Source organism: Buteo buteo, chromosome 5 (genome assembly GCF_964188355.1).
Source record: "Buteo buteo chromosome 5, bButBut1.hap1.1, whole genome shotgun sequence".
NCBI lineage: Eukaryota > Metazoa > Chordata > Aves > Accipitriformes > Accipitridae > Buteo > Buteo buteo.
The window spans coordinates 39,829,962-39,851,509 of NC_134175.1; the positions used below are offsets into that span (position 1 = coordinate 39,829,962).

Here is a 21,548-nt window from a genome sequence, read left to right on the forward strand (position 1 = left end):
TAGTTGGATTACGGTATGGTGATCAGAGGCAAGAAGTAGCAAGGAAGCCTTGTCCTCATGCCTACCTTGCGGACAGAAAAGGCATACAGTGAATCACTCAAGTTTCATCGTCTTGATATTGTCTTTGGGCATGCTGTGGTTTGAATGGTGCTCTCACAGCATGCCTCGGGTCACCTGCTAACACTGAATGTTTTGGAGGGTTATATTTTAGATTATGGCTCAAATTCCACAGGCTGCTTTGGCCTGAGGATCTTTTTTCCATAAGTAAAACTTAGACTCAGATATGAATGTTCACAACTCATTTTATTTTGTCTCCTTTCATGCACTTACCTGCATGTGTGGGAAGGTGGGTGTGTAGTGGGGGGGAAAGCTGCTTAGCAGAGGTGTGAAATGACTGTGAAAAGCCCTTTCTCAGGGGCTGAGGTCTCCAGTATACAGTAAGGAATGTGGGACCCCCAAGCAAGTGCCTTTATGGTTCAATAATTTGGATTAAACTGAAACAGTGATTTAGGAGAAGGGAACTAGAGAAACTAGCAAATGAGCTCAGAAGTCTGATATCTTCTTCAATATGAAATCAAACCATTAGGGGGTTATGCTCTTGTCTGTTTGAAAAATGGTCCAAGTTGGCTTTTGGGCCTCTTTGGAAATGAAGTGTGTTCTGTTTGGAAAATATCAAAATGAAAGAATTTCTGGGGAAAAAAAATATTCTATCCTATAGGCTGAAATAAAATTATATTAGTTGGTGGCTCAGCTTGCACTGTGCACGCAGCAGCCCTGCAGTCTCAGCTCCTAAGCACCACCTGGGCCAGCTGCAGCACCGAGCGCATTGGCCTTGCTCTGTGCTTTCTGAGAACAATAAAGTTAAAATTCTCATCTTAATGACGAAAATCCCTACGGTTATTGGGGAAGCCTCCAAAAGCTTGTATGCGATAGTGAGGTTGCAGATCGAGATGCCAGCAGTTTAGGGAGGCTTCCCCGGAGCAGGTAGTCCAGAGCAGTCCTCGTCCCCGCTCAGCTCTGACCCCAGCCAGCGCCTGCAGCCCGAAGGGCGCGAGCAAAACCAAAATGGATGGGAGCAGGTGCCTGCACAAAGTGTCACCACAGTTGCTCCCGTGCTGTACGGCTTGTGTCAAGAAGACCGATACCAAGGAAATCAACTGCCCTCTCTTGAGCCTTATCATTAATTAGGATGCGTTATTTTATTTTATTTTTTGCTCTCTGAAAAACCTCCCCGAAAATGCAATGGTCATTCAGATTTGGGAGATGGCCACCCATTGCCTATGTGATTTGAGTGAGCATCGCTGTTGCCCATGTGCAGCAGGCGGGGAGGGGGGCACTGCCTTCTGCAGCATACGTATAAAACTTCTTGCCTGGCTGCTTCTTAAATAAGCAGTCGCTGCTGGTGAGTGTTGAAATGGGCCGTTCAGCAGTGGCTGCCTCTTGTCCTTTCTCAGCACACGTGTGCCATTGCCCAGTTGCACCCGGTGAATTTTTTTTTCTTCTTTCTTGAAAGAGTCAGTTCCTCTGCAGCTCACCCGAGATGAGGGGAGCGGTGCGACCGTGCTGCAGGGGAAGCTGCTCTCCTGGCTCTCCGGGCTGTGTCATAACCACAAAAACCAGTCTTCCTGCCACGGCAGGGTTGGGGTTTTTTGTTGCTTTTTTTTAAAAAAAGGAAAACAAAAACACCTGTCGTTCCTGGCCTGCTGCCTTCTTGTTTTTATTTCTCAAACTTGAAAATGAGGGAGAAGAAAGCAGCTAAGTGCATTTTTGTCTGCCATTGGAGCCAGGATGGGACCTTTAACTTCGTTTTCATCCATCACCACTGGTTCTGCCTGCAGATCTGCCCCGAGGACATAACATGCCATTTAATGTTTGCTGTACCCTGGGTTAAGCAGTGAAGGGTGGCAAGGCTCTGACCTCTCAATGGGATTTGATCACTGGCAACTGGAAATTATCTGGAACGTGACAGCTGCACTGAGCTGGAGTGATTTTTGGCATGGTCACCTGGGCCCAGCCCCTGTAAGAAAGGTATTCAGATGATAAGTTTTGCACACGTGTTTGGTGTCAATTAGTGATGCTTGTAGATGAGGCAGGAGTAACCAAGCCAGAGTGGTGGGGTTGTCTGCACTCCTAAGTGATGGGTCTGAGTTGCGGTAGAGCTGTTGGGGATAGTAGGTGCTGCCGGTCCTGTCCGAAAGGACTTTGGATGTCAGTACTGCCTTCATCCTCACTTCTTAGGCAGCAGGTAGAAGCTGCCTTGTGCATGTTGCCCTCTTTTCGTTGCTAACGAGTGATCAGAGATGATCTCTTTCTCCAGCAGGTTTAGCATACTGGAAGCATGGCTACAAGTGCCGTTCCCAGCGAAAACCTCCCCACGTACAAGCTGGTGGTGGTTGGAGACGGTGGCGTAGGGAAGAGCGCGCTCACCATTCAGTTTTTCCAGAAGATTTTTGTGCCGGACTATGACCCAACTATTGAAGACTCTTACCTGAAGCATACGGAAATAGATGGGCAATGGGCAATTCTTGATGGTAAGCAAGCGACTCTTGTCATCCCCCTTCCCTTCTAGTTCAGCATAAGTGCAAATAGACCTCAATGCCTCCCACACACAGCGTATTGTGCCCTTCTGTCCCTCCTACTCTGCTGTGGGCTGCCAGGAATTTGAGTGCAAACTGGCCTGTGAGTGGCAGCACGTGGTCTGCAACTGATCTCCAGCAAAGCTTCTGCTTCCAGTTGCGTTGGTTCCAGTTCTGCACAGAAATGTTTCTTGCAGGAGTGTAAAAGCCTATAGATCATCATAGATATTTGGGATTCTATGAAGGGTGAATTATAGCACTGTAAGGTGGCTATTGCTAATGATACTTGATTGTGGTTAGGCTCATCCCCTGGGAAATAACAGTGAGTGGGTAACTGAATGAGGGTTATAACCAGGAAGAACATTTAATTAAAACTGTCATCCACTGACAGTGAAGAATTGTGACACCTCTTAACTCCCATCATTCAGGCGTGATGTTTTCATATCTACTTACCCGTTTCATTTAAATATGGGTAGGGTACCAGCCTAGAGAGCTGCTGTAATCAAGATCTTCAAGTTCTTTGAAGAAAAACCACTTTAAACAAACAAACAAAAAGAAAACAAACCAGCCAACCCCCCAAAAAAACCAAAACCAAAAAATCTTGATTCTGCAGTTGAGGAAAAAGCCCTGTATTACTTAAAGCTGCAACTTACTAGTTTGTGCTGCAAGAGACAGACTGACCACAGCCATGAGGGGAACCTTGCTGTTAAATGTTGTAAGTTTTGTTTGACTTGATACAATAATTAGGTAGTACACAAAAGCAAGCAAATATTTTGTCCCTTAATGACCCGAGTGCATGTATGTGGCCACTAGCATAACTGAACTAAATTTAACTTCACTTGTGTCGAGTTCCTACCTCCACCCTCTTGTCATGAAGACGCTCAAGATCTTTGGTGTCTCTCAGTATGTATCATTGGTGTGTGGGGACAGAAAACTGGGGGACTGGCATAAGTAGTGGAATGTGGAGGCTGGTGGGGTTTGCTGTGAAGACTATAAGCTTGGTCTAGAAACTTGAGATCTTAGTTGCACTCTTAAAGATTTATCGGATACAATTTAGTGAGTACAAATGGCCCCAAGGTCCTTAAAGAACAGCCTATAGTCAGCATTAAAAAAAAAAAAAAGAAACAACTTAATCTTGCCAACATTTGTTCATTTAAATATGTTAGTAGTTGATAGCTGATATGAGGGAACATTTATGAAATTGGTGCCCAAACGTGTCTCTTGCTGTCATCTGCATCAGAGATACATGCTCTCAATTAACCATCATGTAATGTACCTGGGCACCTTTATTTTTAAAATGCCAGTGTTGTATAAAAGAAAAATCCAATCCTGCTGTAAATGAAATCCATTCTTTCTTTTTAGTCCAGAATCTAGCCCTCTAAAACAAGCAACCTTTATCTTTGCTGGTATGCCCCGTGTTCTGATACAACAGTACCAGCTGCTGTACACATTGGTGTTGGCTGAAACAGCCTGGGTTTGTAAATTATTTGGAAGAAGAAAAGGCATCTTTCACTGAATATTTGGAATTTTTGTTTAGTCAAAAAAAACAAAAAACAACCTTGACCTGGGTGGGAGTGGGGAAAAAGGTTGTTTTCCAACAAGCAGAAACTTAACGCTTTGTTTTAATGAAAAAGCCTTTCTTTTGCTCAGATGGAGTTTAGTGGCTGTACTTGGGCTGAACTGAATTCAGCTGTGGCCTTGAATGGCATGTTGGGAATCCCTGACTTTCAGAGTTCATGTGCCCACAGATGCCTCGCGGCCACAGAAGTGAAACTGCAGCTTCTCTTTCTCTTTCCTACCGCTTGAGATTTTGAACAATCAGAATTTTGGAAGAAAGGCAATATTCTTGCTTGGAAAAGCATGTGAGCCTTTACCATCTGCCCAGTAGAAACAGGGCATAAAGACTGACTATCACATGTGTCTTCTGCCACATCTTTCTGTCGTAGGCTTTGGATCTAGGCCATCCTCGGAGGTCACCATATACTTGGACAGCTGCTCTTGTTGTGGTTACACGTGGTTGCATGAATCACTTACGGTATAAAATTAGGGGCAAACATGATAGGAAGGGTAAAGATGCATCATGGTAAATTCTAGACTTTCCAGTTGTCCTTTATGACCAAATCCTTTACAAGCTGATGTTTCGTGCAGTGCTTTGTGGGAAGAAGCTGCCCACCCCCAAAATAGGAACTAGTTTTAGAAGATGAGACTACCAACTGAGGATATAGCGTGAGGGGCTCCATAAGTTTCTAAGTTTGCAGAAATAGTTATTTTTTTAAAAAAAGCCAAATACATTGGCATCCAACAACTTAAAAAAAAAAAAAAAAAAAAAAAAAAAGAAAACACAGCCCACCCTCTTCCAGGCTGTTGTCTGAGTAGTTCTGTGCAAAGCATCTCAAGCATTTGGTGTCTGCACCAGCATTATGTTCTAAAAAACCCCTTGTGCTAGCCAGCTTGCATAAAGCATTTGGCTTCCCTCCATGAAGACCTCCACCCACATTTATTCAATAGCACTAACTGGCAGCACGATGAAATGTTTGACTTGCATTTTTTTCCTTTGCTGAAATCTCTCACTGAAAGTAGACTTAAATGGAATAGGCTTTTATTTCAGATTTTAGACCTTGGAGCCAAACCTATGTTCAAACTCTTCTTTTACATATTTGCTCTCTGGCTTAGGCGTGTCTCTGTGTCTATTTTCTCTCCAAAGAAGAGTCTACGATAGTTCCCTGCCTCCCAGAAGCTTGTGGGACCTGTGCTTGGTGTGTTCAAGTCCAACACTACACAAAAATACTTCACTGTTGGCCTTACGCCAACTTTACAAGACCATCGATGCAATGTTTGGAGGACAAGTGTTGTAGAGTGGAACGGGACACTTAACCTGAATAAGAGATGCACAGCATTTTTTCAGTTGCTGCCACCCCAACGAGGCTTTAAGATCAGCCTCCAATTTTCTTTGCATATCTTATCTTCAATTATTCCCTTCTGTTCATGCTGAAATCAGCACAGTGATGTGCTTGGTTAAATGCATTCACATGCAGGTGCCGTATAGACACATCAGGTCAGAATCAAGTGGGGGACAGAGTTAATCTGCTTTGATTAGCTGTTGCTCCAATTGAGTTGCTATCATTAATTTGTACGCTCCTTTCTGTGTGCAGGCTAACTTAGAAATTAGCAGAGGATTTTTTTGGTGTGGCTGCAAAATGCCAGTCTGGAATTATTAATCTGGGCATGAAGCCAAAAGTGGAATACCTTAATATGGCAAAAAATTCCCAATGGTTCAAAAATTCCTTATAACCACACAGAAATAAAAAGGTGGTGAGGAAGAGGAGAGGAAGAGATGGCCGCAAGCACATAGCTTGGGCATGTTGATGAATTGGGCTAAACTCTTAGCTGTCGGTAGGGCTGTGCCAATTGGTACCAGCAAAGCAAGGAATTGTGCCTGTGTGTTGGGTGAAAGGAGACTGTGGTCTCCCTCCTCTTCTCTTTCCTTCCCCTGGTATGATTTAGATTAAACTCTCACTGCCTAGAAGTTGTCTTCCTACTCCTGAGCTTCAGTTTTCCATTTTATTTCTCATCTTCCCAAGTCCCCCTCTCAATCCCTGGGTCCCCTTGCCTTGGGCTAGACCTGCACAGCCCTGGTGTGCACCCCTGTGGAGTAACACCAAGCACCGTTCCTTCCCCCAGGCTCCCTCTCTGCCTTTTTCACCCATGTCTCCCATGCTTACCTTTTTGCCGAGGGTTTTTGCTCCTCGTCATCCCAGGACAGGCTGTCTGCTTTTCTGCTTTTCTCCTCAGGAAGCTTGGGAACAATTCAGCCAGGAGGCCAGGGAGAGATCGAAGGTCGCTTCAGACTTGCAGGCAGAAGGGTTGGTTTGTGGCTCGCTTTCTTTTTTTTATTTAAACTTCGGGTAGCATCACTGAAAGAATTAAAATTCAAATTAAGTTTGTACTTTCATTCTCTTATTTGTGTGTACAGTATTTTCCCTCACTTAATTGCTGGGATTTTGCAACCTTGAAAGAGGGTTTTTTGTCTTGGGTTGTGGGGATTTTTTTCCTGCCAGGAAAATTTTGATGTTGCAACATGGAAAACACAAGGCTTTGAATACTTGCCCTTTGTTAGAGAAAGAGCTCCTTCAAGGGCTCGCATCTTTATTCTGTTTATTGATGTGGAAGCCTTTCTTCTGAAGGCCTCTCTTTTCTTTTTCCTTAAAGAAAGGGCAAGAATTCAAGTACTCGAGTTTTCCATGTTATAACATCTGTGTATTTAGTTAGGGCACAGAAGAAGAGCTCATAAAAGCCCCAGTGTTTCCCCGTCGTGTGTTTTTCCCCGAGGAAAACTCTCATGCCGCGGGCAGTGTGGCTGTTATCTGAGAAGAAGCAGAAGCATCAGAGTGACCAAGCGAAGCTTCTACCTCGCCTTGCGCACCACATGGGCACCTCATACCTCTTCAGGGTGACTTGGGGTGGGGGAATACAGAATATAAACCATGGCCCCTGCACTCCATCTCCTCAGCGCCCAGAATACTCATTCCTCAGCTGAAGCCAAGAGCTGATGGGGGGTGCCCTCTCCCACCACACTGCTGATAGAAGGAAGACAAAGACTGTGGAGATGGCTTTCCTCAGCCTGGGACTCTTTAGTTTGACTTGTCAATTCAAGTTAAGTTTTCCCTTGAGTTAACTTCCAAGCTGCAGAGCGGCTGGGGATGGAGTTTCTCTCTGGCCCCACCTTTTGAAGCAGAGCTGCCGTGCCAAGAGGAAAGCAAGACTTGGAGAGAGGAAAGCAAGACTTGGAGAGAGGAAAGCAAGACTTGGAGAGAGGAAAGCAAGACTTGGAGAGAGAAGCGCCATGAGGAATCCGGCTCTGTAACCTCTGGTCCCCTGACAGTGCCACATTCCCAGTTCTGCTCTTTTGTTCCAGGGACTTTTCCTGTATTTCATATTAAGAAGTCAAAGAAGCAGAAAATGCTTGGGGTCAGACTCCTTTGCGCTGCTCCTCTCCCTGGTGCTGTGAACCCAGGTTCCTATCTGCCTCCTGACCCATCCAGCCCCTTAAAGGCTTGCACGTGTGCTGGACTTAGGTAGCCAAAGGGATTTCACTGGAGACTGCTTGCAAAGATCAAGTCGTACGCTTTGGGCTTGCCTTTCCGTGTGTGAGATCGAGGTAGGTGCAAACAACTGTGTCCTGCTCCTGAGCTTTGTGGTGTGCAGCCACTCTTCTGGATGCTGGAAGGAAAGGTGCTCCGAGAGCCGCACTGAGCTGCTTTCAGGACTGGCTGCAGCAATGTGCAGTTGCTGCTTGGAACGGGCTGCTGGGGTCTGATTCAGGCAGTGAAATCCAAGGGCTGAAGGATAGAAAATGGGTTTGACCTGCCTGTCTGGTCACCTTTGGCCCCTTAGATGCCATATGGACAGTGGAGAAACTCCCTGGAGTTGATCTCTACACCTAGCTGCCCAGCAATGTAAAGATAGAGACGTAGGAGGGAATTTTGCCTAGGTATGAAAAGAGAAAAGGAACTCACCTGCACAACCAGATCTGAGCTCCCTGAAGGCTGGGAAGGCTGTGTTTGAATCTGAACTGAATCCAGCCTAGGCTCTAGAAAAAGCAGTGCCATGACTTAGATGTCATAGTATGTCTCTACTCTTGGTATAGATTTACATGCCTGTGTCTCTGGATGGGCACTCAGAGCACTGTCAGTTGCAGAGACATTGCCACATAAAATACCTGGAAGCACCAAGTGCTTCTATTTTGGGCCACAAATTCCGGTGTATCCCTGGTCTCCTGTGTCTGCTCAGAAGTGCTCTCTAAGCAGCCACACCCTCCTATCGGGATTCAGAGGAAAATGGTGTGGAGAGCTCTAAGGGGGCAGGATTCAATTAGCGAGGAGTTCATCACAACACTTGGGGTCACATCCACTGGAAAGCGGAAAAGGCCATCTCTTCGCTCAGCAACCTCTTACCTGCAAAGCCCTCCCTGCTGGGCTCTCACAGCCTAATTGCTCTTAGTCTCTAGCTGATTGCGCGATAGCTCTGTAAGATGGCTTTGCCCTCTTTGGATGTCTGTTCCTAACATCAGACATAGTCCTTAGCTTCTCTCTCCTCAATCTTTACCCAAACGCTTTCGTTAATGCTCCTTCTTGCTTCTTCTTCGGTCAAGTTTGTGGGAACTTCGCCAAGTTGGCTGCTGGAAGTCCCTGACCATGCGCTATGCAGCCTATGAATCTGATTTCAGTTTTTGGAAGAATGAGGTGGGGGAAACCCGCTGTGCTTTGGTCCAGCCTTGTTTCCACATTGGCTTTTATGCGCTGCCAGTGGGGTGGCTGCCAGTAAGAGGCAACTGCTGGCTTAAAGTGTACCAGGGGAAGAGACAGCTCACAGTTCTTCTCTGCTTATGATTATTTCTTTGTCTTCTGGCATCCTGTCTGCAGAAATGGGAATTTTAAAAGAAGGTGAATGCTGGCCAACATCCCAAATCTCCTCACACCTTTGGGAAGCCAGTCAAATCACCTTCCCAATTTCATCTTTGTAAGGTTTCTCCTTGCCACTTTCCCTTTTCTGTAGGTAAGAGTCTGCTTGAAGTTTTTATGCCACAAGATTACACCAGAAGCAAAGCCACTTGCATCTGGCCCTTTTTTGGCACTGATGCTTTCCAGGATGTGGTCCCGTCCTCCCTACAAAGGATCCAGATCAGACTCTCCTCTCTGATTGTTTACAATTCATGTAGCAGAGAAGTGTTAGGATGGGGGGTTGTCTTTATGAAGAGCACATTTAAAGTCAAAAAAGGACTTTTTCTGGCCATCCACATGGTGCTTAACTTTGCATGAACAACCTATCTGAGATTAACCTTAACCTTTACTACAGCGTGTCTTTTACTTACATTTTCAAAGTGCCATTTTAAATGCTGCCTGGACTTGCTCGCCTTTCAACAAATGCTGCAAGTGAATTCCCTTAAATAGCAGCTGCTGACAGAGCAGCTCTGCCTGTGTTTAGTGTGAAGCCATGGCCAAGATCCAGGCGAGGTGGGAGTGGCAGGAGCACAGCCTGGTGCTGTCCCTTGGGTATCCCCACAGCCCTCTCACCCCAGGGCTCATTCCCTGCCTTCTCACAAGGGATGCAAAGGTTTGGAGGGGCAGCAGCTGGGGATGGGTGCAAGAGCAGAGCTGGATGCTCCTCATATGTTTCATGGGAGGTTTGCAAATGTGCCAGAGCAAGGGGAAGTCCCTAAGCAAATTACCATGCAGGATACGGCACATCCATCTCCACCTTCCTGCCCACGGCTTGTGCTCGGGCACCTGCCCTGTCTCGGGGGGAGGGAGGGTGGGAGAGCCTGGCCCCCTGCAGAAGCTGTCCTGCTCCACCACAGGCTGGGTATGCGTGTTGGAGAGGGGAAGGGAGTGTGTGTTTGTGTGTGTGTTGGTTGTCAGCTCTCAGCCCTGCCCTGACATCGCGTCCAGCTGGTGCAGGAGTCAGATGAGGGCAGCCCAGCCTCTCCTTACAGGTTGGGCGGGTAGGAAGGATTAATTTCCTCTTCCGTCCTAGCCACGCAGTCCTGGCCTTATTCCATGGTAGCAGTTCTGCCCAGGGCATAGAAATTCACCAGCACATGCAGTGTCTTTGGGTTGTTTTTCTATTTTCTTTTTTTTTTGTACAGTCCCTAAGAATAGCCTGGATACCTTTGAGCTGAGACCCTTGTTTTCTAGATTTAGAGGGGTGAAGCAGGATAAAAGGCTATGAAGAGACAGCTGTGACTTTCCAGCAAGCCCCAGCTACTTGGCAAACAAGCCTAAATCTCAAGGTCTCTGCAAGAGCCTAGAAGCTCTTTTCACCTTAAGGGCTCACGGAAACAGAAATTCAAGACCAGCTGAGGCAGGTGAACGAATGAGGCTGAAGGCTTTAAAGGGCCTGCCATCACCAAGTGAGGTCTCCAGGTCCTCCAGCGTAGCTGCCGTTCCTTCAGACACACAGTGAAGGTGTGCGGGCTGGCTCACGGGGTGCGCTCTGACGTGCAGCATGTCCGCCTGTGGCCATCAGTCCTGATCCAGCAAGTAACACCAGCAGCAAAGTGGGCTTTATCCTGGCCCACCTGGAAATCAGGGCAGCCTGAGTACTTACAGGGAGCATCTTGCTAGGACCATGGGCCTGCTCAGACTAGAAAAACCCGTATCAAGCCCTGCTGCTCTTTCAGCAGTATGCTCTTGCCACAGTCTCCATCCACCAGTGCCCTGGGCTTTCCCCATCACTTGTGGGCAGCAGATGCTTACGCTGTGGCTGTATGGCGGAGGCGGAAACAGTTTTCCCACCCAGCCCAGTTGACTGGGATGTGATAACATTCCCAGTCGTCATGAAGGTCCCGCGTTTGCCTTTAGGATACAACAATGCATTAGGACTATTACTTCTGAGGAGCCGATGCACTTGGAGCTCACACCGCATTTGTACTGGCATAGCCTAACCTGATGAACTCCTCTTGTACCCTCCTCCTGCCAGTCAAAATCCTGGCAGTGTACGAAGCTGGGGCCCAAGAATTGGCATGGATCTGTGCATCGGTATGTGGTGTTTACCCAGAAGGCTGGTGTAGCTTGCTGCACGTGTGGTCCATGATGTAGGTGATGGGACCCCCTGCAAGGAAGAGTGGTGGAGAAACAGTGAGTTATGGTCACGTTAGAGAGGAGGTTAATCTAATGGGGAACAGCATCTGGGTTGCTGCCACAACTGGGGTGTTTTAGGGGATTTGAGCATAGATTTAGGCATTGTCAATGCACAGAAACATGGTCGCTATATAGGATATGCAAGTCACTTAAAGCTTTTCCACCTGTTTTAATTAGCTTCTCAATGTCAGCACACCACTTGGGACTAAATGTTTAAGGGGAGTTCCTCAAGGCTGTACTATCTTGCTCTGAAAGCACATGATAGCGTAGAAATAATATCCAGGTATTGAGAAAAGGAAAATGCTTGTAGCTATTACTCTGGTTTGTCTCTTAGCTCTGCTTCGCCATGCAGTTTGTAGATTGTCCCTGATGTTTAAACTGGCATTTACTTACTCTTCCAGTCTTGGGTTTTTCCATGCAGGGAACAGAGAGAGCTGGGAGAGGGAAAGATGGCGGGCTGCGAAATCCTTTGAGCTGTATCGTGCCAGAGGAGCAACTCCCCAAGTTCAGTGGTCAGTATTTAGTACCAGAAAAGGAAAATAAAATCAACATAGTCTTCTTCCCCTCCATCTGCTCCCAGCATAGTTACACAGTGATCAGTGGGGGTCTGGGAGTGTTTTTTGGTTTATAACAAGAAACCACCTTGTCCATCCAACTTGCTTTTGTCAAATTGTGCAGCCTTTGAGAGGACCAAGCCCACTGGTGGCAGAAAGGCCATGTAGGACACATAGCAGTGACAGCAGCCGCAGGTCCTCACAGTAACTAAAAGCCTTCATCTCTTCTGTCCTAGTTCTGGATACTGCGGGCCAGGAGGAGTTCAGCGCAATGCGGGAGCAGTACATGAGGACCGGAGACGGTTTTCTTATAGTCTACTCGGTGACGGACAAGGCTAGCTTCGAGCACGTGGACCGGTTCCACCAGCTGATCCTCAGAGTCAAGGACAGGTGGGTGCCGTGGAGCCAGGCGCTGCCTGACCCTGCTCCTGCCGCTCTGCAGACCGTGCCGTGGGGCCGGTTGCACATCCCGCCCTGCCTTTCGCCTCCTGGGTGTCTCGGGGCACGTCCTTGTGTGTGGGTTCATAGACCTACATATGAGGAATAAGAAGCGTTTTACCACTTCTGAGAAGCATGTAGTGCTTTCAGTGTGGAAAAGTTCAGTAGTGTTATGATGGAGTGAAAACGGGTCTGGAAGGGAGAAGCTCCCGCCAGAACGGTCTGGCAGAGCAGTGTGAGAAAGGCAGATCGGACACCTTTGAAGGTAACCAGTTTGGCTCTGAAGAGGGAGGAAGGATGCTCTGTGCACAGTGCAGGCACTTCGGGAGCACCGGCAGGGAGACAGCAGCCATTTGGCCCTAATCATTTTGTGTGTCCTGGCAGCATCCTTCTTTCCCTGCCTTCAGTTTGTGCCAAACAAACCTTAGAAGGTCCTGCATGATTTGGGCCTGTGAACAAGAGACTTGAAGGGGAAGATGGCTCACGTGGGAAGGAACTGTATTTCTTACAAGGGGTGTAATGCAGTTAACGCATCGTGCTCTGTAGTGACCATTTTCAATGAATAAAACATCTCTGCGTGACTGGGGAGAAAGCAAGAGAGGTCGCCCGCTCCCCTCCTTGCGCACGCATGGGAGAAGGTAGCACTGAGAGTTGAATTGTGGAAAGCAAATGTGTCCTGACAGAGCGAGGGGAAGCTGCCAGCTTATCTCCAAGATAACTCCCTCTTCCCATCCCAGTTCAGGAGGCGATGAATCCATCCTCACTGGGTGGGGTGTGAATTAGGCCCTTATATGTCTGCAGCTTTGAAACACTTAGTTTTTCCATTCATAATGGCTTTTAATTATGGAAGTCATCAAGAAAAGCCACCAGAGGTTTCAGGCCTCGTTGCTGGCTTCCTTTCGCAGCTCTGAATAACTTCCCCACAGGAAGGGTGGACTCGTATCATGTGAGGTTCAGCTGTGAGAAAGCTGACAGCTCTTCCAGTAAAGCATCCAAAGTGGAGCCCACAAGAGTGAAAAGCAGAGGAAAAACCACCCTTTGATTTCATCTAAATGAAGAAAAATGTCAGTCACTCAGTCTGCCTCCCAGATCACGACAGTCTTTTCTTCACTGCCAGCTCAGCTTGGGGCAAATTAAATCTGTTTCTGAAAGCTGAAGAAGACGGGACAGCGTTTCCGGCAACCTGCCCCAAACCGATGTCGGTTTTATCTAATTGAACTTCGTGAAAATAAGGTGTAGTGTTCGCTGTTTTGCTCTAAACTGAAACTTTTACCCCTCCGTACGCCGTGCAGACTCGGCAGCCGGCGTGTGAGAAGCAGGAAGTGAAACAGACTGGTGGGGTTGTTTTTGTTTCCCCGCTCAACGCCACCGAAGCGCAGTGCGCGAGGAGCTTAACACTTCGTCCAAAACCAGAAAATCGCAGCAGTAGGAGCAGCATGAGTAAAGAAACCGTCCTGCCAGACCTGCAGGTAGCTAGGAGCAGAGCATCGCCCTGGCTTTCAAGCTAGCAGTCAGTTTTGGCAACTTAAAACCCAGAGAAATAGCAGGCTGCCGCGTTAGCAGAGCCGTTCAAAGCCTTCCTCCTGTTTCTTTCCATAACCTTCATTACAGTAAAACTTCCAACTATAGTAGCTTTGTCCAACTAACAATCGTATGGCTTACAACAGGGAACAAAGTCCCCATAGAGTTTTATGCCTGATGTAAACAAGGCAAATGAGATACCGTCCAAATGTAATCCCTTTCTTATCAACGTGCTGCAAGCCAAAAAGGAATCAAATAATCCAGACAAGCAAGTGTTTTGCTCCAGAATGATCAGAGTCAAGATATATCAATGCTCAGGTATTAAAATTAAATCAAAGCCACATTATCAGAATGAATAACTGTAAGACTGATTTAAAATGCAGAGTGCAGCACAGTATTTTTCCAGCCAGAGCAATGGGGCAGTGTGCCAGAGAGAAGATGGAGCCCTTATCGTCTCGATGAAAAATTACACGGAACCGCTATTTGAAAATCCAGAGTTACTCTGGGAAGTGTTTTATGCAAAAATGAGTATGGCCAGCTGCTCCTTTCCCCAGTAAAATCTGCTCTGTTACAGCAGAAAACACTGGAATCATTTTAGGAGGGTTTAAAGTTAAATATAAGAAAATAATACTGCAATAACTGTCAATTATCAGAAGGGACCCCCTCCCTCCTAGCAGTGGGTAAAGCCCTGCAGCACGACTTTGCTCTCCATGTCATGCAGCCGGAGGAGAGGCTCCGTATGGGAAGTGAGGTGGGGTGGGCAGCAGCTGTGCTGCCAGGGCCTTCCGTGGCACGAGCTGCCTTGGTTCTGTTTAATTCTTGAGCTACGGGGATTTCTGCTGGGGGAGAACCTGACCCACACACCTCATCAGGAGAGCCCTGCAGTGGACATGCCGTGGAGAGATGGGTCTCTTCTCAGGTGGTGGCTGGAGACACTCACTTACATGCCCGGTAAAGTTAGAGAAATACTGAGTATTATTACAGAGGTAGATGGGTGTCATACAAAAGGATGGTTGTTCATCAGGTTTTTGCTCTGGGATTAGAAGCAGGAGATGGTAGGAAATAGCATCTGGAAGCTTAGCAAGACTTTTTGGTTCCCTCCAGCCTCACTCCAGCTACCACTGCCAGTCTTTCAGTCTGTCTTGGGGTAACAGCTGATGGGGATCTTTGCTCCCTGTCATTTTCTCCCCCATTTGATGCCCCTCTAAGCACCAGCTCCCAGATCCATCTTTTCTTCCCCCACGGTTGCTCTCAGTGAATGACCAGGACATAAACTGATACCAATTCCTCCACCATACCTCGTGCAGCTGCCAAGATACACAGTCACTGAGAAGCCTTAACTGTTACAAAAGAGTCCCAGTCTCCTGTTCAAGATCTGTCTGTATGTCTCAGTTAATTTCCTGACTAACTCTGTAGTTCTTTCTTCACCTAGTTGGGTCTTCAGGCTTAGCTATTACCAGGCATTGCAAAAATGATGACACTAAGTCCCTGAAGTGCCTGCAAATAAGAAGGAATGTGTGCATGCATGCAACTTGTCAAGTAAATTTTCACAATATTAACATATGGGTAGCACAGTCTGGGGGCTCATGTGTGTTCGTTTGGTCTTTCTTTATATTTCTTTACACGTATGTGGTGTGTCTGTAGCTGAAAATGTTAGATGATGGCAGCATCAGAAAGTGAAACTTATGCTCAGCATTTTTTATTGTAGTCTGCTAATAATTGGGTGGTGGTTTTGATTTTTTCCAGAGAGTCCTTTCCAATGATTTTGGTGGCAAACAAAGTTGATCTAATGCATTTACGGAAAATTACAAGAGAACAGGGAAGAGAAATGGCAACAAAACATAATGTAAGTTTGTGGTATTGTTTAATTGGTTGTTGTACGTCCCATTACAGGCATTCAGAATTGAATTCTCTGCTCATCTGGAGCTGAATTAAAGCATTTCTCTTACGATTGAACATTTGCAATTACATTTTTGACTACTGCTAAGTAGTGGCTATGCAGTTTCCTTTCAGTAGGTCCAGTTCTTCATTGAAACTAGAACCTCTGCTGTGCACTAGGCTGTAGCAAAGCTGTGGCCATCACAAAGCCATGTGTACAAGGTGTCTGCAAGTGGTCAGAAATGTGAAATGTTCAAAATGAGGGAAGAAAGTGCACTCTCCTGGAGTGAAAAGGCGGAGTCGGGCATTAGGAAGTAAACCCAGGTGTCTGCAGGAACGGAGGGTGTTAAAGATAATGAAGTTACAGGGTTGTTAAGCCTGTAAAATCTGGTCCACCATCTTAGCTCTGCATTACTCATGCCGTAGTTTAGCCTGAGAAATTGGTCTTGGATGGGTGCAAATCCCGTGCTACTCCGCTAATCACCTCTAAATGCCAGCAGTCCTGAATACCCAGAGGGAGACAACTCCCGTAGGAGGAACTGAATGGAAAGATAAAGGCAAACAAGAGACCTGAGACCTCTTGGCAGTTTGCTGTGCCTAAACAGCAGGCTGTGTGGTGTTTCTAAAGAAGCCACGATGGGAGTTTGGCAGGACTGGTTCACTCCCTCCTCTCCCCAAGGAAGCTCATTTCTGTAGGAGCCAGGACACCTAAACTGCAACACAACATGTTGCACCCATCTGTACATGCACGCTTTGGAAAAGGCCATGTACGAAAATACCTTATCAGAAGCAGTTTTATAAATCTGCCAGCGTGCTGGACGAGCACTCTAGGAGGCCCCATCTGGCTGTCAGACTTTGAAGGAGAAGATCATTTTACACTGAAGGGGAATTGTAGTCATGAAATATTCATGCAGTAGTCCTAATAAAATGTGGCAAGCAAGAATTTTTGGCAAGTGCTCGTCTTTCAACAACCTTCGGCTATTTTCATGTCTGCAAGCACAGCTTAGGGGGAGAGAACATCTGACGACATGAAGTCTATGATTATTCTTCCCCAAACCCGGAGCTCTGATAGCAGCTGGTTTGCCTGGTGCTTATTCCGGACCTTTTGTAAGCGTTCGCTGACCTTGCTGTGAGCGTGAATGTGTTGATAGCAGTGCCATGACAACGCTTTGTTTACCTCTATTTCCCTTGTCTCTTAGGCACCCGATTTCTCTAGCCTTTACGGTTTTTCATTTTGAAACTGGTTTGCTACCAACGTGTAGGCTGTTACTAATCTCTTTCGTGATACGCTTCTCTCCTCCAGATTCCCTACATAGAAACTAGTGCCAAGGACCCACCTCTAAATGTTGACAAGGCCTTCCATGATCTCGTGAGGGTAATAAGGTAAGCTGCAAACTTTTCACTTGCTCACTGCCCGTGGACGGGACATGCAGGAGTCCTGGCCCGGAGAGCCAGGAGCCAGCTTTTGGGGAGCAGGGGCCAGCTGGTTTGGTTGGGGGTGGGAGATTCCTGGAGTTTATTAAACTTTCTTGTCCTGTGTCTGCATAGGGATGTTACTAGTACTTAGTTACCCTTGCAGGACATGAGTGCTAGGCAGCATGAGAACTAGCTGTGGCCATGATGAGAATATATTATTCAATGAACAGTGCAAAGCCTATGATAATGATCAGCTTTCAAAGGCCTGTATTAAAAGCTCTGGACCAGTAACTTGGGTTTTCATAGCTTTGTTCTCTCAGGGTCTCGTGTTGCCAGAGGTTAAAAAGGACTGGCAAAAAATTCCACAAAATTCTAATTTTGTAGGTGACTGCTAACATTTTTTGCTCACTAAATGGAAAAAATTAAGCCGCTTTATATGAGAAACAGCATGACCTAATGGCTCAGCCACAGGTTTCCTCCTCAGACTGCAGAGGTTTGTTCCTAGTTTTGGCATGAGCTGCCTTTGCTCGCCTTGGCAAATGCCTGCTCCCCGGGCGAACCCCTGCTCCAGCTGCCGGCAGGGAGGGACTGCCTTCCAAAGATCCCGGCTGCCCTGCGGGAAAAGAGCTGCATGCACATCTCAGCATCTCGGCTGATAACTTCAAATCTCTCTCAGAAGATTTGTTTTTCTGGCACCAGTTGTTTGCCAGATTTTTCTAGGCCCTCATTTTTCATGTTTTGGGAGGGTGCTGAGCTGAAATCATGCTCCTCCCCGCCGTGCAGTCAAAGTGCCTCACTCGGCAATTAAACCATGAGGCGTTTATTCACAGCATATCTGTACTTGTGAATATCTTAGCGCAGCCTCGAGTCAGCCTCTATCAAAAGCAGATGGTACTGCCCACTCTTCCCACATGTCTCAAAAGCAGGGGGCAGAAAGTCTTTGGAGAACTACAGAGCTGAGTTGGAAATGTCCCAAGCTATTTCCCAACTGTTCTGTAACTCAGCATTAGCTGGCTAGATATTACTTTTGTGTTACAGTGAGCACTTACCACCATCTATTCTACTCTCAGGGAAAAAAAAACATAGCCAAAATAAGATGGTGAGGCTCTGTTTACTTTCTCTATATAACACGACTCCAGACAGGCTGGAAGGAGTGTTGTAATGAGACATCACTGAATTCAAGCCCTTAAAATGCTCCCCATAACCTCAAAAATAGGTGATGCACGTCAGTTCCCCGAGTAGTCACCATGAAAGTCATTGCCAGGCAGGTGAAACCCTCCATGGCATCAAGGGCACCAGAGATGTTCTCAAGAGCTGGAACTCAGGTTAATTCAGAGAGCAGAGAGGTGCTGTGTGATCTAGCTGGTCATTTGCCACAAAGCAGCTTTGCATGGTCTTTGGATGTTGCCAACTGTCCGCAGCCATTAGGATGGCATCACCCACCAAGTATTGCTTTTCTTTTTTTAAGTGAGCTTTTCCAAATAAAACATAACTTTACAGCTCCCTACTAATTGTGTCATTCCTGGAGTGCTTTACAAATGTAGAGGCTCCTCAGAGCCACTATGAGTTTGTAGGGTGAGGATGCTCCTTCAGGGTTGGCACTGTTTGTACTCCTTGCACTGGGCTGATTCCTAGTTTATTTAGCTTCATCCAAGAAACTGTTGTCTGGAAGTAATCCAGAAAGGAGTGGGGTGATTGAGTCTGCCCAATAGGTCTCTTAAATTTGCTGATAACCCTTTTCTGCTGCAGCAGTGCGTACACAAGGACTGTCACAGCAGAAATCTTGAGTGGGCGTGGGACATGGTTTTCTGGATCTCTAAAGCAGTTCCAGAACACTGTGAACAGCTTGCGGCTGCTTAGTGTGTATCCAAATTAACTTTAAAGTATTTTTTTTATTTCAGCTTTCTAGTTTTGAGCTTTAAAGTTTTATGTTTTCATGCATCCAGCCTTCATCCTCGCTGAAAAAGATTCTTTTTAGACAAAGCTGAGTTTTTCAGGTGGCTGCAAGCATTTGGGAGCTGAGGCTGTAAGAAAAACATGAACTAAAGCCATAATGATTTGTCCCCCACCTATGTCTCATCCTGGTCTGGATAACTTGGTCTAAACACTCAGTTTTGTGCCTGGCATATTACATAGCGAAGAGGCTGGTTTTGAACTATTCAAACTCTCAGGCTGGTTATTTAGACGCTGTTTGCATCTACAGAAGCTGCCAGTGTTTGTATGGTTTATCTTGCAATAAAATCTAAGGCTACAGGCTGCCTATCAGGTGTTGGAACTAGAAAGCTGCCTTCTGTTGAATTTGCACCGCTGGGGTAGCTGAGTGGCTGCTGCAAACAGGCACAGTTGCAAACAGGCGTTTGGGCAATGCCTCATCTTAATGAAAAGAGAGAAGACCTCAACGCCACGTTTTAGAGGGTGCTCACAACCCACCTGACTGATGGGGGCTGCTGCGGTGTGCAGGAGTGCTCTCAGCTGCGTGTTCCTGGTGGCTGTGACTTCCCACAGCCGGGGACATCTTTCTGGGGTCAGCTTGCTCTCCATGCTCTGGTGCTCTCCGCAACTTCCAGGGGAGGCCAGAGCCCCATCGGCAGCAGACTCTGTTTTTTCATTATTATTTTTTAGCCCCCTGCCATAATCAAGTCCACAGCAGTGCAGCTGGCTAAGGGCAACGCCCGCTGAAAGCAAATCTTTCCAGGAGGGTTTATTTCTCTGCACTCTGTATCTCTTTCAGCCTCTTCCCTAATGAGCCTTAGCAGCAGTGTGATGGATGGCGTTGCATTGCTCAGAGCATCTGTGTTTCCCGGAGCAGCCCCTGGCAGGGGAAGAGGCAGCAGTTCACCCAGGGCAACCGGAGGCATAGTGCCCTGGCAGGACATACATCCCTGCCGTCAGCCTTAATGTTCGCTTATGGCTTCTTTCCTCCTTCCTTAAAAATGCAGGCGGTTGTCTTGTTAGCTGTATGGCATGAAAAGCCATGTGGTGCTGGCAGGGTATATGGAGAGGTATATGCAAATATGCATATGCATGCCAAGATGCCATTCTGCTGGCTGCCCAGAGCTCTGGATGCCGATGTCCCACCCAGCCTCGTGTCTCACCTGCATATTTCCCTCTCTGTCTCCCAAACCAGGCAACAGATCCCAGAGAAAAGCCAGAAGAAGAAGAAAAAGACCAAATGGCGAGGGGACAGAGCCACAGGCTCCCACAAACTCCAGTGCGTGATTTTGTGACGGGACCGCCTGGGAGTGCCTTGGATGCCTCCCTCCTCCCCCCTTGACCCACCGCCGACCCAGGCGAGGAGCAGCAGCAGCCCGCCGCCCCCTCGGGCTCCCCACGGCGGCTCGGGCTCGGAGGAGGGGGCTCGACGGGGTCCGGACCCCCCGGAGGGGGGCTGCTCGTCGGGGCCGGCGTGGGAGCCGCGCGAATGGGAGGCGGAAGGGATCAGCAGGACCTCGGCTCTCGAGCATCCCCAGCGCCTTCCAGGGGCCTCCATGATGTTTATTTAAAAAAAAAAAAGGGGGAGAAAAAGAAAAAAAAAAAAGTGTTGGTTTTATCTGCAAACATTTCTCCTTGTGACCCATTTCTGAACAGCCATGAATAGCCCCCCTGTTTGGTACAGTCATCTGTGTATGTGTGGGGGAAGGGAGAGGGCTTTTCTTTTCTTTCTCTAATTTTTTTTTTTGTCCTCTTCTCCTTTTTCGTTGTTTGCTCAGCGAGTGTTGGGTTGCAAAGAAACACGGCCGGGGTTAGATTTTTTGCACTGAACTCTCTCTTAGGCGGCAGTGCCAAAACACGACTTCATATGAAAGTGCATAGATTTGGAGGAAGAAAATGAATTCCAGCTGCTCTGGGTGCTCCAGACATTGTGTCAGACTCTGGAGGGCAGCCAGCTCACAGACCATAAACTCCAGCTTAGGAAAGGAGGTTTGGGCTTGGATTGTTTTATTTTTTTTCTTACCCTTTGTCAAGAGGTTTTGTTTCTGTTTTGTAATTTGGGGCATGTCAAAGTTAAGATGTTTTGTTAACCTGGAAGTATTTAAATTAAAGTAATTTACAAATGGAAGGGTATGTCATCTTTAAGGGGAGGGGGGAAGGGATAGAGGAAGTAAAACCTGAACTGAATTTGTTATCTGGGTGTTGAATTTCTCCCTCATAAATGTGTGTAAAGCCGTGTGATCTAAATCCCTCTTTATTATTCCTTAACCTTTCCCTGCAAAGCCATTCTTGGGTAGATGAATTGTTTTGCTTTTCCCAGGCTCATCTCATACACAGAGAAGAAAATCTGTTTATGGGCTTTGGCTCAATGTTTCTTCATTTCTTCTTCTTCCTCCTTCACTGAGAGTTGGTGACTTGAAAGGAAGAGGTGTTTTGAAAATGATTCAAGTGGGATGTGTCTCTTCATAAGCTTACTATATCTAAAGCTTACTATATCTAAAATGTCTCCCTGAAAACAGCAAAGGCTAAATATCTTTATGCCTTATGAAAAGGCAAGGCAAAAAACCTGCAGCCATTCAAGCCACCATGGTAGC

The 21,548-nt window shown here is 46.9% G+C and overlaps 1 protein-coding gene across 4 annotated transcripts in view; it reads left to right on the forward strand.

Annotated features, from left to right (window-relative positions):
• MRAS (muscle RAS oncogene homolog) overlaps nt 1-21,082 on the forward strand; it is a 41,603-nt gene extending 20,521 nt beyond the window's left edge. Inside the window, exons 3-7 of one of the 4 annotated variants that reach the window (XM_075028730.1) lie at nt 2,318-2,531; nt 12,006-12,159; nt 15,475-15,574; nt 16,910-16,989; nt 20,150-21,082. In XM_075028730.1, coding sequence (XP_074884831.1) covers nt 2,339-2,531; nt 12,006-12,159; nt 15,475-15,574; nt 16,910-16,989; nt 20,150-20,249 — 627 coding nt within the window. In that variant the 5' untranslated portion in view covers nt 2,318-2,338 and the 3' untranslated portion in view covers nt 20,250-21,082. Of the gene's footprint in view, nt 1-2,317; nt 2,532-6,903; nt 7,735-11,663; nt 11,728-12,005; nt 12,160-15,474; nt 15,575-16,909; nt 16,990-20,149 lie in introns of those variants that run through there. The other 3 variants (XM_075028729.1, XM_075028732.1, XM_075028731.1) reach the window with 3 other exon arrangements.
• The last annotated feature ends 466 nt before the right edge of the window (nt 21,083-21,548 follow it).